The sequence below is a fragment of the Garra rufa genome, chromosome 6 (assembly GCF_049309525.1).
Source record: "Garra rufa chromosome 6, GarRuf1.0, whole genome shotgun sequence".
NCBI classification, from domain to species: domain Eukaryota; kingdom Metazoa; phylum Chordata; class Actinopteri; order Cypriniformes; family Cyprinidae; genus Garra; species Garra rufa.
This window is the reverse complement of record NC_133366.1, coordinates 45,709,392-45,725,608: the sequence shown is the minus strand read 5'-3', so window position 1 is coordinate 45,725,608 and position 16,217 is coordinate 45,709,392. Positions and strand designations below refer to the sequence as shown.

Here is a 16,217-nt window from a genome sequence, read left to right as displayed (position 1 = left end):
AATATATATCGTCATCGTTCAATATGGGAAAAAATTATCGAGATTAGCTTTTTGCCATATCGCCCAGCCCTAAATGTATGTGTTTTGTTCTGCGCCACGCGCGTTCTCCTCAATCTTCAGCTCCGCCCACGGCGCGCCTCCAAGAGCTCGGCTGTTTTCGGAAAGAATCGTAAAGCTGAATCTTTTTTTTTTTAAATATGATAAAACTAAAGACTTTTTGAAGATATGAAGGGTGCAGTACTACTCTAGGTACTCAATATTAACATGAGATTGGGTGAAACAATAATAAGCCATGCTCCAAAGAAGCTGTTTTGTAAAAATGAAAAAAGTGAAAGTGAACCAGTTTTAAATAATCACTGGTTTATTTCTCCATTTATTGGCATATAGAACAGTTTGAGGAAAAAAAAGAGGCTGGAATCAAGAGCACAAATAAAAAGTAACTGAAAAACCAACAAAGAAAGTTGAACATGTAGCTTCATCAACATAAACAAATTCTTTGATTGCACAGCCTCATTCTCAACTCCAAACACAAGTGCATATTTGTGCAATTTACAAGGCCTACCAATGGACACAAACAAGAACAAGGATTGTCATGATAAGCAATATGAAATCAAAACTAAATCCCATAAGAAAGAAGAAAAGGTATTGGGATTCACAGATTTACAAATGGAACTAGTAACATATATCTTTGTTGATCTCATTTTTTTTTCAATATCAATTCCAATACAAAATGAATATAAAACATTGTAAAACATTTGTATAATATCCCAACCATAATTTAACACTACCCTCTCTGGAAAAAAACGAGATGAATTCCCTCGCTGTCAAAGTTAAATGGAAAACCATGACACTGATTTACATACGTTTGAGCTTTAAAGGACAGCTGCAATGTAAATTTAAACCTTAAAACAACGTTCACAGATGCCTCTTCAAGTTTAAACTGGCCTGAGGGTTCAGGAGTACAGTGTTTTGCATATCTATGTAAAGCCTTGACCAATACAGAGGTTCATCTTAAATACATCAGGTCATCATACATCAGATACCCGTCACAAACACACACATCTTTAGCCATTCATACTGCCATACAAGCACAGTTTCACATACTGGCTCAAGCAAGCACAATTTTAAACATGTTTAAAATGTTCTTCCTCTTGGAGCAACATCTCAAGAAAAATTCCAAGGCTTTTAGGGAGAAAGAAGGGAGGTATTTTCTTGTACATTCCTGACAGTGGTATAAATAATAGTGTAAAACAATTTTGGCTATTAAACGAGGAATTATTGTACCTGTTCTCCAGTGTAAGCAAGAAAACAATAATTCAGAGACACAGACAATAGTCCTCTATGGTAATAAAAATGCCCAACATGATCTTTAACATCATAAGTAGGTCAATCTGCTAATTTTCGAATTTTCTGTGCTGATTTTGAAAGAAAATCTCTTATCTTGAAAATCAACTTATTTAAAGAAATATTTCACCCTAAAAAGTAAATTCAGTCTTTCAATGTGGTGCTACTCATAAACCAACTGAAGAAAGTGCCAAATAAACCTAGAAATTAGTAGTGTTTTTTTCTCAAAAGAGATAAAAATGACATTTTGTCCATGAAGAATATGACAAATGCAGTGTTAATTACTGATAAACTGATTCTTTGATATAAACTAAACCTCACAAAAGTGCTTAAAAGAGTAAACTGGGTCAAATGACATTCACTAAGTTGCCTTTCATTATTTTACTTACATTTTTGTCGTTGCTGTTGTTCTTTGTGATCATTCATTTGAAAAGTTAAAAAGTGTAAAAGTATCCTGTTTAAAGGAATAGTTCATTCAAAAATTTAAATTATGGTAATATTTACTCACCCTCATGTCACTCAAATATTTTTTTACCCATGAAACACAAAAGAAGAAGTTTTTGTTTGCCAAAAAGCACCATAGTCATACAATGACTTTGACCAAAACAGACCAAAATCAGTCATTATTCACAGATAGTCTTTACTTGATTGATGTGGTCAAGAATCTCCTCTTGTGTTCCATTGATTTGGTTTAGAATGGCATTAAAAATGACAGCTTTGGGTAAACTATTCCTTTAAGCAGAATGCATGTGTGTACAGTTGTACAACGTGTTTCTTAAAGCTAATCACTAATGTTTGTAAAACTGTAAAAATGCACATTGAAATTTGGTTTGTGCAAATATCGATAGTGGTGTGTTTAGGTGACAGTGTAAAGCTCTACTTTCTCATTTTTACATCTGCTGTAGCTACAGATTTTGTTGGTCCAGCCCCAGGGGGGAACGTGTTTTTCCCGAGGTGGTAAGAGGAAGACCACGCTCGTGGCCACCATGACATGCCATATGGAATGAGTGTAGTAGTAGTTGCTGTCGGTCTGAGCAAAGACGTACACACACACTCCAATCAATGCAGAGACGATGCCCGGAAACAGGAACAGCACCCAGCGGCGCCACAACGGAGGGTAGCATTGATGCCGTTTCACACCTCGATAAACCTGTCGGGTAAGTGAGCAGGATGGGAAATATTTCAAAACTGCTTATCATTACATTAAGACTAAGTCAAGATTATTGTAAGGTTAAATCTGGTAGCATTTAAATTCTCCTGAGAAAACCTTAATGAATTCAAACTGAAAAAAAATGATACACAGTTGAAGTCAAAAGTTTACATACACCTTGCAGAATCTGCAAAATGTTAATTATTTTACCAAAATAAGAGGGACCATACAAAATGCATGTTATTTTTTGTTTAGTATGGACCTGAAAAAGATATTTTACATTAAGATGTTAATATATAGTCCACAAGAGAAAATAATAGCTGAATTTGTAAAAATTACCCCGTTCAAAAGTTTGCATACACTTGAATCTTAATACTGTATTGTTGCCTGAATGATTTCTTTTGTAACGAAGTAACTAAAAAAACTGCCCGCTCAGATCCCACAAATTCTGTGGTTTTTCAGCATTTTTGTGTATTTGAAACCTTTCCAACAATGACTGTATGATTTTGAGATCCATCTTTTCACACTGCGGACAACAGAGGGACTCATATGCAACTATTACAGAAGGTTCAAATGCTCACTGATGCTTCAGAAGGAAACACAGTGCATTCAAATTGAAGATGATGGTAAATTTTACTTTTTTTTCTGTTGGAAAACATGCAAGTATCTTCTGTAGCTTTAGAAGGGCAGTACTAAATGGAAAAAAATATATTTATGCAAAAAAAGATGTACACATCTTTATTCTGTTCAAAAGTTTACAGCCCTTAATGCATCGTGTTTCCTTCTGGAGCATCAGCGAGCGTTTGAACCTTCTGTAATAGTTGCATGTAAGTCCTTCAGTTGCCCTCAGTGTGAAAAACTAGATCTCAAAATTATACAGTCATTGTTGGAAAGGGATCAATCACACAAAAATGCTGAGACATTAAGGATTTTTCTGAAGAACAGCAGGCAGTTTAACTTTTCAGGACAAACAAGGGACTTATTAACAATTATCACTAAACATAAAATAACAGTTGTGGATCATTGTGGTAACAACACAGTATTAAGAATCAAGTGTATGTAAACTTTTGAACGGTGTAATTTTTATAAATTCAACTATTATTTTCTCTTGTGGAATATATGTAAATGTCTTTTATGTGAAATGTCTTATTCAGGTCAGTGCTAAATAAAAAATAACATGCATTTTGTGTGATCCCTATTTTGGTAAAATAACATTTTGCAGATTCTGCAAGGTGTATGTAAATCTTTGATCTCAACTGTATATATATATATATATATATATAAAAATAAAAAATAATGAATAAATAAAATTCTAATGGAAAAGTCCAGCTCACCCAGGAAGTCACCATAATGACCAAAGCAACCAGGACAGGACCTAGAAGGTTCCAAAGCCCCCTGCGGTCCAACTGCATTGCCATAGAAATGACGAGAGTGCCCGCCATAAACAATAGCTGCAATGTAAAAACAACATAAGCTATTAAAACTGACATGCAACATATAATTACTTGTTAAAGTGTTGTGGATACGCATGTAAATTAGTCATATCATGAAAGAATGTTTTCTTGATCTTTTTTTATCTTTATCATTGTAATATATATATAGTTTCAGAACCAAAAACCTTCTTCCCAGTCTAAAAAGACAATCTACTGAAACTAATCTGCAGAAACTGATTGAAATCTGACAATTTGAAGCACGAGAACATTAACAATAGACGGCCCACCTTCTATTCATTCATAAGAAACACTTAATAGTTTGAAGGTGTTTACTAAAGTCTAATATTTCTGAAGAGAAAATGAAAACTGACATAAAATGTACAATTTTGAAGGCAAGAATCCTTGACTAACAGGAGGGAATTATTTAATATAAAAAAGGTATAATGTCTATTGATCAGTTAACAACTTATTCTTCTAATTTATAGATATAATAGCATGATTACACATAATACCTGTAAATAAAAAAAATATTTTACAGGCTTGTGGCTTGTATTGTTTCTAAGTAACAATGTACTTGGTATCCACTATCACATTTCTTTTAAAGAACAAGTAAGTCTAGTTAAACATGCTGTGCTATTTAAGGCTCATTCCACAACAGTTCAAACAGTTCCATTGCAGCTTACTAGGTGATACAGACACTATTTGACATTTTCATGAATGTACTTGAGAGTACATGCATACCATTTAATTGCTACAAATGGCAGCATGCAGAACTTTCAGTTCCATCCTGCTGTTGACTGCTGCTAGGTTGTAATTAGAAGTCAGACACTTCTAAAAATAGTTATTTATAAAACCAATAACAACCAATCTCTAGTTATTAGAAATGCTGTAAACCCTTGTCACAAATGGCAAGACTCCAACACATCTACTATGACTTCTTGAACTGAACTGGACAATGATATCACTGAATTCATTGATGAACTGCCTTTAACTGAAAATTGATTGTTTACAATAATGCATTACTTAGACACTATTGTGCTGTTTAAATACTGTGCAGTTGCTTTGACACAATCTGTATTGTTAAAAGCGCTATCTAAATAAAGGAGACTTGACTTGACTCCATGGTAGATGTGCACATTATTAGTAACAATAATGGCAATTATTAATTAAAATAAAAACATACATAACATAGTACTTACATATTTTACCGGATCCTGCAGCCGTGCCATGCACACAATGGTCACCCACACTGACACGACAGAACCCAAGAAATCACAAAATTGAAGAGTGTCGTAGTCCATGATACACATCACAGTCACACCAGGCTGGTCACAAGCATGATAAAACTGCGAAACACACAATCATTATGGCTACAAAATACATAAAGTGCATTACAAATAAATAGATTATTATTCAAACATAATAGGTCTTTAAAGTTGTGTTTTGGGCCATTATGCTTCGGCACAGTCTCTGTCAAATGAACTAAAACCGAAAGCAAAAATATAGCTTAATCCCTTAATCAAGTGCACTTCATTCGGACGATCAGCTCATGATCCAGTGTTTTCCGCACCTTAGAACGACTCAGTTCACAGTGAATGCAGTGAACTTGTTGATTGCACAGGATGTGAGTTTAGCGCGCATTTGTGAATGCAACGGCCACCAGTTATGCTTTATTTTCACAGCATTTTACTAAATCTGTAGTGAGATGCCTTTTTGTAATTCTGTTTTCACTGAAACTGGAGTTTTCCATCAAAATAAAAGCTCTACTGTCGCTTCCGTCAAAATAAAAGCTGAAGAGTGCAGTATGAATCGCTGACAGTCCAAATTCAAATTTAATCTTTTTCAAGTGTAGAAATGAGGAAAGTAGTATTGTAATTTCCCTACTGTAGTGTAAAGCAAAAATAATATACCTATGAAATATTCATTTTCATTTATTTTACAGTTACAGTTGTTTTACAATATATGGATAATAACTAGGGATGCACCGATATGAATCGGCCGATCATGCTTGCGCGTTTTGTCAGTAAAGCCGGTTCTGTAATCAGCGGTAAATGCCATCAGGTGCGTGATTTCACGTTGAGCCGTATATACTACACACAGCCGTTATGGCTCAACGTGAAATCACGCACCTGATGGCATTTACCGCTGATTACAGAACCGGCTTTACTGACAAAACGCGCAAGAGATCGGCCGATACATATCGGTGCATCCCTAATAATAACACTAATAGAATTTTTTGTTATTATTATATTCTAATTAGTTTGACTTCCTAAAACACCAGTGTAAATGTAATTTAGACTGAGACAGTATATCACAAATAAAAAGAGGGTTGAGTCCCACTTTAAAGTTCAGGTACAAATCAATATACTGACTTTTTTCTGACTTAAGTTTTCTTTAGTTCAGAACATGCGTTAAAGCTCTTAATTTTGAACTTTCAAAGTGCAGATAGAATAATTTTTTTTTTTTTTTACTTCATTTGTCTTTTCTTTTTTAATATCGCAATTATATCATATCGGGTGATTTTGATATTGTCACATTCCTAATAAAAACTCACCGTGGAGAAAATCATGGTAAAGAAGTAGATGGCGGCCTCGACGTGGTAGCCTCTGTAAAGTGCTACTACGATGGGTGGGATGAAGAAAAAGTTACTGAGGGTGAGGAGCAGAGCTGCAGCCATCTGCCGAGAGTAAGACTGCGCTGTCGCTCCATCCGTACAGCCCCATCCCTGCCAACCTGTCAACAGCAAGCAACACAAGAAGACTCAATGTCACAACTCAGTACCATTAATTATTAATGCTTTATAGTCAGTTGTTGATGTGTGTGTGTGTGTGTTAATTTACCTGCTTTGCACACACATGCACCATATAGGTAGCTGTGTGTACGTAGCAATCTGCACTCTCCATACGGCCCACATTCATCAATGCATGCAGTCACACTCACAGACACACCCACTATAGCTGATGCATTCCTGCAGTCGACACTGAAAAAACAACACAGGAACATGAGTAATGCTCACAAGGTGCTTTAAAGTCAACATACTTTAATATCTACTTTAATAGATGTTCCTGTATCAAAAAGTGTACTAAAGTAAATGGTATCAGTGATTAATTCTGATGCACAGTTCATCAGTGTACATCATGTCAAAGAAAAAAGGTTAATATTGATAAAATAAATGAATGTTTCTGGGAAAAACGTTCCAGGATTTTTCTCCATATAGTGGACTTCAATGGGACCCAACAGGGCCAAAGGTCCAATTTGCAGTTTCAATGCAGCTTCCAAGGGCTCTACACAATCCCAGATGAGGAATAAGGGTCTTATGTAGCGAAACAATCTGTCATTTTCATAAAAGATAAAAATGTATATACTTTTTAACCATAAATGCTTATCTTGCAATAGCTCTGTGATGCATGTCTTCACATCGCATAATCACATTGAAAAAGTCAAGCATAATTAGTTCAAAAAGGTAGGGTAAGGCAAAAAACTCCATCTCATGTTCTCCTCCAACTTCACAATCATTTGACATTGTTTTACCTTTTTCATAATTGGTGTTTGACTTTCTTTGCTTTGCAAACACTGGGTCGGTACTGCCACCTATGCCACGCATACATGATTACATAATACTTGCAAGACGAGCATTTGTGGTTAAAACGTATATAAATGTTTTGTTTTTAGAAAATGGCAGATCGTTTCACAAGATAAGACCCTTATTCCTCAGCTGGTGTAGAGGCCATTGAAGATGCACTGAAACAGCAATTTGGACCTTCGACCCATTGGGTCCCATTGAAGTCCATTATATGGAGAAAAATCCTGGAATGTTTTCCTCAAAAACCTTAATTTCTTTTCAACTGAGTAAAGAAAGACATGAACATCTTGGATGTCATAGGGGTGAGTAATTATCTAGTAATTAACTAATTCTTCAACATTCTGTTAATTCTGTAAATATAGAAATATAATGCATTGTAAATGACGTTTAATCTCAAAACTCGACACAAAAAAACAACCGGACTGTCTGCAGTCATACAATATAAATGTATAGTGTCTATCGTACTATGTGTGCTAGTACTGCACTGACCTGTCATTGCACACGGTCTGAAGGCTGAGGTACCACACTCCTGCGTCTGGAAATGGAATCCTCAACAGAGCCTGTGATTCATTGCTGCTCACGCTCAGAGAATAGCCCTGCATAAGTGCTACATGCACACATATACGCAGAGAGCTTCAAATGTGACATTCAGGAGAATATTATTAAACAGGTATTGCTCTAATATCAACGTGAGACTAACCTGTAGCACAAGTCTGGCTGCGGTTGAGATGAAGTACTGGAGCAGAAGGTGTGAGACATGCTTTGACACGAGCAAATCCACCAACCGGAGAACTCTACGCCACAAACACAAGAATAAAAAAATGTTAAATTTATTACAACACAATATGAGTAAAAAAATACACTGATGCACTGACACAAATTCAATATACTAAGTATCCAATGATTTAAAGTTACTAGGATAACTGGGTCACAGCTCATTATTGATGTCATCATTGTTGTAGTGAATATGCTGCACTCAAATGAAATAAGCCACAAGACGCTGTGATGAAAAGACATGATGCAAAGTGGATGACTCATTCAATCAGATCTGTTTTACAATAATCTTTTTGGATTTTTTTGTGCATGAATTAATTTTTCTTTATTATTCATTCTATTATTTTTTTCCTCACAAAGAAAATGTCCAATGCCCATGAGTACACTACCAGATCTACCACAAGATTTTTAATGTTTTGTTAAAGAAGTCTCTTCTGCGCACCAAGCCTGCATTTATTTGATCCAAAGTACAGCCAAAGCAGTACAATTTTGAAATATTTTTACTATTTAAAATAACCGTTTTATATTTGAATATATTTTAAAATGTAATTGATTCCTGTGATTTCAAAAGTAAATTTTTTGCATCAATACTCCAGTCACATGATCCTTCAGAAATAATACTAATATTATAATTTGCTGCTCAAAAACCATTTACTATTATTATGTATTATTATTATGTTAAAAACAAGTTTTTTCAGGTTTCTTTAATGAATAAAAAAGGTCAGAAGAACATTTATCTGAAATAGAAATCTTACATTATAAATGTCTTTATCATCAATTTAAAGCATCCTTGCTAAATAAAAGTATATATTTCTATAATTCCCCCCACCCCCACACCCCAAAAAAATTATACTGACTTTAAGCTTTTGAATGGTATAGTGTATAATGTTAAAAAAGCTTTTTATTTTAAATAAATTCAGATCTTTGGATTTTTCTATTCATCAAAGAATCCTAAAAAAGTACTCAACTCTTTTAAATATTAATAATAATAATAATAATAATAAAATGTTTCTTGAACAGCAAATCAGAATATTAGAATGATTTCTGAAGGATCATGTGACACTGAACACTGGAGTAATGATGCTAAAAATTCAGATTTGCATCACAGGAATAAATTACATTTTAAAATATATTCAAAGAGAAAACTGTTACTTTAAACTGCAATAATATTTCAAAATTTTACTGTTTTTACTTTATTTCTGATCAAATGCATGCCTTGATGAGCACAAAAGACATCTTTCAAAATCATTCAAAAAACATACAGACTGCAAACTTAGATGGCATCATAGTATATTATATTAAATGCTTACAGTGTTCAAGTGGAGCTGTACGACAAACGTGCCGCCACTATCTCCAGGAGAGTGCTCAAGTGTGACCACAGTTGGAAGGTCTGAGGTCACGGTTAGGTTGCTGCTGGAAACGATGAAGCGTAGTGATAGCACATCCTGTTCATCTCTGAACACTGAAGGGCTTCTCATGCACATTGGCTCAGAGCTGTTAGCACGCAGGCCCGGTTGGTCTCTCATGGAAACGGATGTGTTAGTGAGGCCACCTGAGGTGTTGCTTTGGGGAGCAATGATGGTACGAATGAAGGCTGAGGTGTTGAAATCTGAAGAGACGCTCAAAGGTTTACATCCCACTGTATAGTGAGAGAGGAGAGAAATATGTTTAGGAATCAAGCAAAAAAGTGAAATTAAAATGATAGGTGAATCATAACAGACCTGTGACATTGGCAGAGATGCTGAAAGGTATAGTGGTGTTTGGGTGACTAGTCTCAACCGTAACCAGCAACCAGCTGTTCCATGGGGGGATGAGGACCGAGGCAGAGCAGCTCTCTAACCCTGAACAGTTCTGTTTCACCTCCGAGCCCTGCTTCAAAGTGCTAGAGCCTACAGTGATTGACAGGCCGCAATCATTTCCCAGCTTTACAGAACAGTTCAAGACGAAAACATCCAACCTGGAGGAGAACTCGGGAACAAAGACCCTAAACAGAGAAGATACATAAAAATACTTCAGAATTCAACAAAAACTTAAACATGACATTTTACTATATACACACACACACACACACACACATATATATATATATATATATATATATATATATATTTTTTTTTTTTTTTCTCTAGGGATGACCAATAATTGATCAAATGTGACAGGAAAGACATTTATAATGTTACAGAAGTTTTATTTTTTTAATTTTCTATTCATCAAAGAATCCTGAAAAAATGTATCATGGTTTTCACTAAAAGATTAATCACAACTGTTTTGAACATTAATAATAATAAGAAATGTTTCGTGAGCAGCAAGTAAGCACATCAGAATGTTTTTTGAAGGATCATGTGACACTTAAGACTCATGATGCTGAAAATTCTTTGCAATAAATTATATTTTAGAATATATTCAAATAGAAAACATTTTTTAACAGTTTATTTAATAATATTAATTATTATTAACAAAAAAAGTAACCAACATATATATATTTGACTTCAAGGGTTAGTTCAAAACTTAAAATTCTATAATTATAATTACTCACCCTCATGTTGACCCAAACTCATAAGTCATATTTTTGATGAAATCCAAGAGAAAACAGTTGAATAAAGTGATTATTTTTGTTTTCTTTGAGCACAAAAAGTATTTCCATAGCTTTACAAAATTAAGGTTGAACCACTGATGTCACATGTACTATTTTATCAGTGTCCTTACTACCTTTTTGGCCCTTGACTGTGGTAATTGCTGTCTATGCAGGGTCAGAAAGCTCTTGGGTTTCACCGAAAAAATATCTTAATTTGTCTTCCACAAATTAAGAACCAGGGACTTACGGGTTTGGAACGACATGAGGGTGAGTAATCAATGACAGAATTTTCATTTTTGGGTGAACTATCCCTTTAATACACACACATGAACATAGAACATAGAACATACTTAAACAGGGCTGGATTTGTAGTTAGTGTTTGATTGAGTGGAATGTTGTACTGCAGGATTGGCAGGTCAGCAGCTCTCCTTATAAACATCTGTGCCTGGAATAGGTATGAGCAAGATGGCAGCCCCTAAAAACGAAAGCAACAATCACACATTTAATTCTACTGTTCTGTAAAACATTTTTAAATATATTAAAATAGAACAGTTATTTTAAATTGTAATAATATTTCACAATATTACTGTTTTATTGCATTTTTTTTTATCAAACACATGCAAATTTATTGATCTGGAAAGTTGTCACATTTATTTAAGTATTCCTACACAATATATATACACACCTGCTGCTCAATCTTTCCTTCATCCTTGGGCAGATGAGCAGCAAGGAACCAGTCTCCAGGTTTAGGGTGAGTCACATTGAACAGTGTCACATTGCCGCTCTGTCCACTGGGAATGATCAGCGTCAAGTTGTGAGCAAGAGATGCTGATGTGGAGTTTGGAAAGGCTGTTTCTATGGGGTTGATGACCGGGGGCGCTCCTGCCCTAAAGTGCCTGTTAATGTGCATTAGATGGACAAAAGTCAATGTTAAGTGAAGTAATTAGGAAGCATATTTGTCAATTAGCTGCTTTTATCTACTTTTATAACCAACTATTATAGTGTATAATAGTCCCTGGAGCAACTTAGACTATGAAATGATTTAATAAACTATTTTCTTTAATTTGTTCATGCTTTTTAGCTGCTAAAAGTTTATTTTGTCATCTTTTAGGAGTATATTAGCATATAAACTAAGTTATTTGACTTGTTTATTTGCATGTACTCCTTTGAATAGTTTGCATGTTTTCAAGCTGATTTTAAACAGGTCTCTTGGTAATACAGTACACAATAATCTTGGGGTTCTTAGTTAAAGAGTTCTCATGAGAATCTTTCATTTGTATATGGTCTCTAAGAAGCGATCACTATGAAAGACCTCCAAGGAGATCATTAGAAGTACAAAAGCATCAGCACATATGGAAAATATACATTTTGAATATTTTTACTATTTAAAACAACTGTTTTCTATTTGAATATATTTTAAAATGTAATTTATTCCTGTGATTTCAAAGCTGAATTTTTAGCATCATTACTTCAGTCACATGATCCTTCAGAAATCATTATAATATTCTGATTTGCTGCTATAAAAACATTTATTATTATGTTGAAAACAGCTGAGTAGATTTTTTCTGGTTTCTTTGATACATAGAAAGTTAAGAAGAACAGCTTTTATCTGAAATAGAAATCTTTTGTTACATTACGTCTTCATAATAAATCACTTTTGATCAATTTAAAGCATCCTTGCTAAATGAAATGATCAATTTCTATAATTTCTTTCCCCAAAAAATATACTGACTCCTAAGCCTTTAAATCAGTGGTTCTCAATCCTGGTCCTGGGGGACCCCTGCTCTGCACATTTTGCATGTCTCCCTTATTTAACACACCTGATTGAGATCATCAGCTCATTAGTAGAGATCCATGAACTGAACTAACAAGCTGAAGATCTCAATCAGGTGTGTTAAATAAGAGAGACATGCAAAATGTGCAGAGCAGGGGTCCTCCAGGACCAGGATTGAGAACCACTGCTTTAAATAGTATAGTGTTTAATGTTACAAAAGCTTTTTATTTCAGATAAATGCTGATCGTTGGATCTTTCTATTTAACAAAGAATTCTAAAATAAACGGTACTCAACTGATTTAACTACTGATAATATTAATACTAATAATGTTTCTTAAACAGCAAATCAGCATATTACAATGATTTCTGAAGGATCATGTGACACTGAAGAATAGAATAATGATGCTGAAAATGTGACATTTTGAGTTTCAAAACATTTTTAAAATATGAAACATGCATTATTCACAATAAGATCTATAACATGCATTTAGAAAACAAAAAGGGTACATTTTCATTTCATGCTAACTTGAAATATTTATAAACCATTAGAAACCTTAAAACCCACAGTTGATATTGGACATGCTTTCAGATGGGATTTTAATGGTTACCACAGTAACATAATTCCTGCCAAAATACCATAGCAACGACAGCTATTATTACAACAACTGTAACACCCTGTAAATCTCCTTCAAAATGTGTAAGAGGTTTTAGGATTTAATCACATTCCATATTATCACAGTGTTCAATAATAGCAAGTTATCCAATATTATTATTATTATTTTAATTTAACCATCGGCAAATATGGTTATCATGGTAAAGCTTACAAAAGATTATTCCCAATCTGACAGCACTTCAAACCTAAGGATTATTCACACACGTATGTTTACTGTCATAATTTGACCATACATACACAGTGATGTTTTGGTTGCCACAGTTCAGTCCGGATCCCCGTGAGACCGTGAGCAGCCACCGCACAAGTACCGCATCTTCCGGTACTCTGAAGTGATAGAGCCGAACATTGCCGAACCAGCTGTATTTGGACAACCTCTGAGGCGTTTTAGAGTAGAACCCGTTCAAGTAAGTGAGATCTGGGGGGCAGAGCATGACGTCATGATGGCGTCAGACGTAAACAATCACAATAATCGAAATCCCTTCATTCGCTTCAAACGTATAAATCTCAAGACTTATTTATGCATAAACATGATATATAAATATATACATAAAACAGATTTGCGTCTTATAATGTAAACGTTTAAAATGTTTACGAAAATCCATGCCTATTTTTGTGACACTTGGATAAAGGCGGAAAAACTCCAGTATACATTCATGGCATCGTACAGCTCAGTTATTGCGTTTTATTTAATGCCCATAATGAAATGTCTGAAATGTCACCAGTCGATAAAAAACGTCTATTAAATACCGCAAATGTATCTAAGATATCTAAAACGCTCCCCAAAACTCACCGTTAGCAAAACAGCCAGCGACAGCATACAGTAAAAGGCACAGTGCAAAATACTTTTCCATAATGCAGTCTAGATTCTCCTCAGTCAGCCCATTGTAGTGTTCATCAGATGTCTAAGGATTGTTGTAACACGTTACTTCCTGGTTCAAAACAGAAATACTGGACGTCGGCCTCATACGTATGCATAACTTCCTCTTCGCTGCTGTTTAAGGATTGGGTCATAAATATTACTAAAGATTCGTGTCGTTCTTCCCAGAGGCCGATCGGGTTCTAGTTCCTGGTAATTAATATTCATCACTTTCTAAGGTCTGTCGTAATATTCATAAGGTAAGCCTGAGAAGCAGAAGGATTCCCTGCGGGACGCTTCAGAATGGTTTCCAAGCAACGTCATCAGGGCCTGATTAATATTCATGAGCCAAGTCAAATCACACAAAAGATGTTTAATTTATTTAATTACTAATCTATTTTAGCTACTATTTGGAGCATACAAAAATAATACAAATAAATATATTAACAAATGAGTCATGATATTTAAGATATCCTTTCGGTCATACTGCACCAGCTGCTGGTTTGTTTGTTTGCTTGTTTATTATTAATATTTTTGTTGTTGTTGTTGTTGTTGTTGTTATGTATGCTGCGACTATCATCCACCAGATTTATGGTGACAATGAGAAGTCATGAAAACAGCAACAGTGCTATCTGCTGGTCAAGACCTCATATTGTTATGTTGTTATGTTGCCTCAAAATTTCTTTTTTTATAAATCATTAAAACATCTCACAAACTCTTCAGAAATTCCATTATCTTTCAAATGTATTTTAACTCTTATTACTGGTACAGAAAATAAAATAATCTTATTTTGATTGTATGAATTAAGCTTTTTTTAATATTAGGTTTTTATATATTTTTATGTTTTGTTTTTATTTTGATTTGCAAACTAATCATGACAATATACATTTGAGCAACCTCTTTACTTACACAATTATTTTAGAGTACATCGCAGATCATGCTGAATTCCCATTCTGGCAAACTTTCTTGGTTTTACATGATGATTTACAACCCTTGTTTAGGATAAAAATTTTAGAATGTAACTTTATAAAATTGTAAAATGTTTAATAATTGGTTGTTTTTCATTTAAAGTCAGTGTTCTAAATTTCTCTATATATTATATACATAGTGCCTTGCAAAAGTATTCATACCCCTTCATTTCACGTTTTGTTATGTTGCTGCTTTAAATAACTTTTTTCCCACATCAATCTAGACTCCATACACCATCATGGCAAAGCAAAAAAAACAGATTTGTGACAACTTTGCAGATCAATTCAAATAAAAAAAAAACTGAAGAAAGGACATTGCATAATTATTCATACCATTAATGTGGTACTTAGTTGAAACACCTTTACAGTCTCAAGTCATTTTGGTATGATGTGACAAGCTTTGCACATCTGCATTTGCCAATTATCTGCTATTCTTCTCCTCACCTCATTACCTCTCAAGCTCTGTAAGCTTAAATGGAGGCAGGCAGACATTTTCAGGTTTCTCCAGAAATATTTGATTGTGTTCAAGCTTAGGGTGTGGCTGGGCCACTCACGGATGTTCACAGAGTTGTCTTTAAGGGTCATTGTTGTAAGGTGAACCTTCTGCCCAGTCTGAGGTTCTGAATGTTCTGGACTATAGGCTTTCTATATATTTTGCGATGTTGAGCTTTCCTTCTACTTCCTCGGTCCCTTCCGTTAAAAACAGCCACACAGCATGAGGCTGCAACCACTACACTTTACTTTGGGGATGGTACTGTGCAGGTAATGAGCAGTGCCTGCTTTTCTCCAAACCTGATGTTTGAAATTGAGGTTCATCAGACCAGAAAATCTTGCTTCTCACAATCTGATAGTTCTTTAGGTGCTTTACTGCAAATTCCAATGTCTTCACTGTGGAGAGGATTGAGTCTTACCACACTGCCATAAAGCCCAGATCAGTGGAGTGTTGCAACAATGTTTGTCCTTCTGTAAGTTTCTCCTATCCACATATATGATCATGGAGTTCAACTAGAGTGACCATCAGCTTCTCGGTCACCAATCTAACCAAGACCCTTATCCATCAATTACTTTGTTTGACCAGGAGGCCAGC

The 16,217-nt window shown here is 34.7% G+C and overlaps 1 protein-coding gene across 1 annotated transcript; it reads right to left on the bottom strand.

The window, feature by feature from the left end:
* Nucleotides 1–349: 349 nt before the first annotated feature.
* On the bottom strand, nt 350–14,232 carry pgap6 (post-glycosylphosphatidylinositol attachment to proteins 6). The gene is made up of 13 exons (XM_073842439.1): nt 14,097–14,232; nt 13,544–13,721; nt 11,545–11,755; nt 11,210–11,334; nt 10,006–10,268; nt 9,595–9,923; nt 8,211–8,304; nt 8,000–8,117; nt 6,768–6,907; nt 6,482–6,660; nt 5,127–5,273; nt 3,829–3,945; nt 350–2,494 (listed from the first exon to the last, which is right to left on the bottom strand). The coding sequence occupies exons 1-13, from the start codon at nt 14,155–14,157 to the stop codon at nt 2,201–2,203; spliced, it is 2,256 nt and encodes a 751-aa protein (XP_073698540.1). The 5' UTR covers nt 14,158–14,232; the 3' UTR covers nt 350–2,200.
* Nucleotides 14,233–16,217: the final 1,985 nt, after the last annotated feature.

Excerpts from the sequence above, each read along its gene's own strand:
- pgap6 (XM_073842439.1), bottom strand. The coding sequence starts at position 14,157 with ATGGAAAAGTATTTTGCACTGTGCCTTTTACTGTATGCTGTCGCTGGC. Across the intron at positions 8,305-9,594 it reads TACAGCTCCACTTGAACACT|AGTTCTCCGGTTGGTGGATT; the intron begins GTAAGCATTTAA and ends TTTGTGGCGTAG. Across the intron at positions 2,495-3,828 it reads TCATTATGGTGACTTCCTGG|GTTTATCGAGGTGTGAAACG; the intron begins GTGAGCTGGACT and ends CTTACCCGACAG.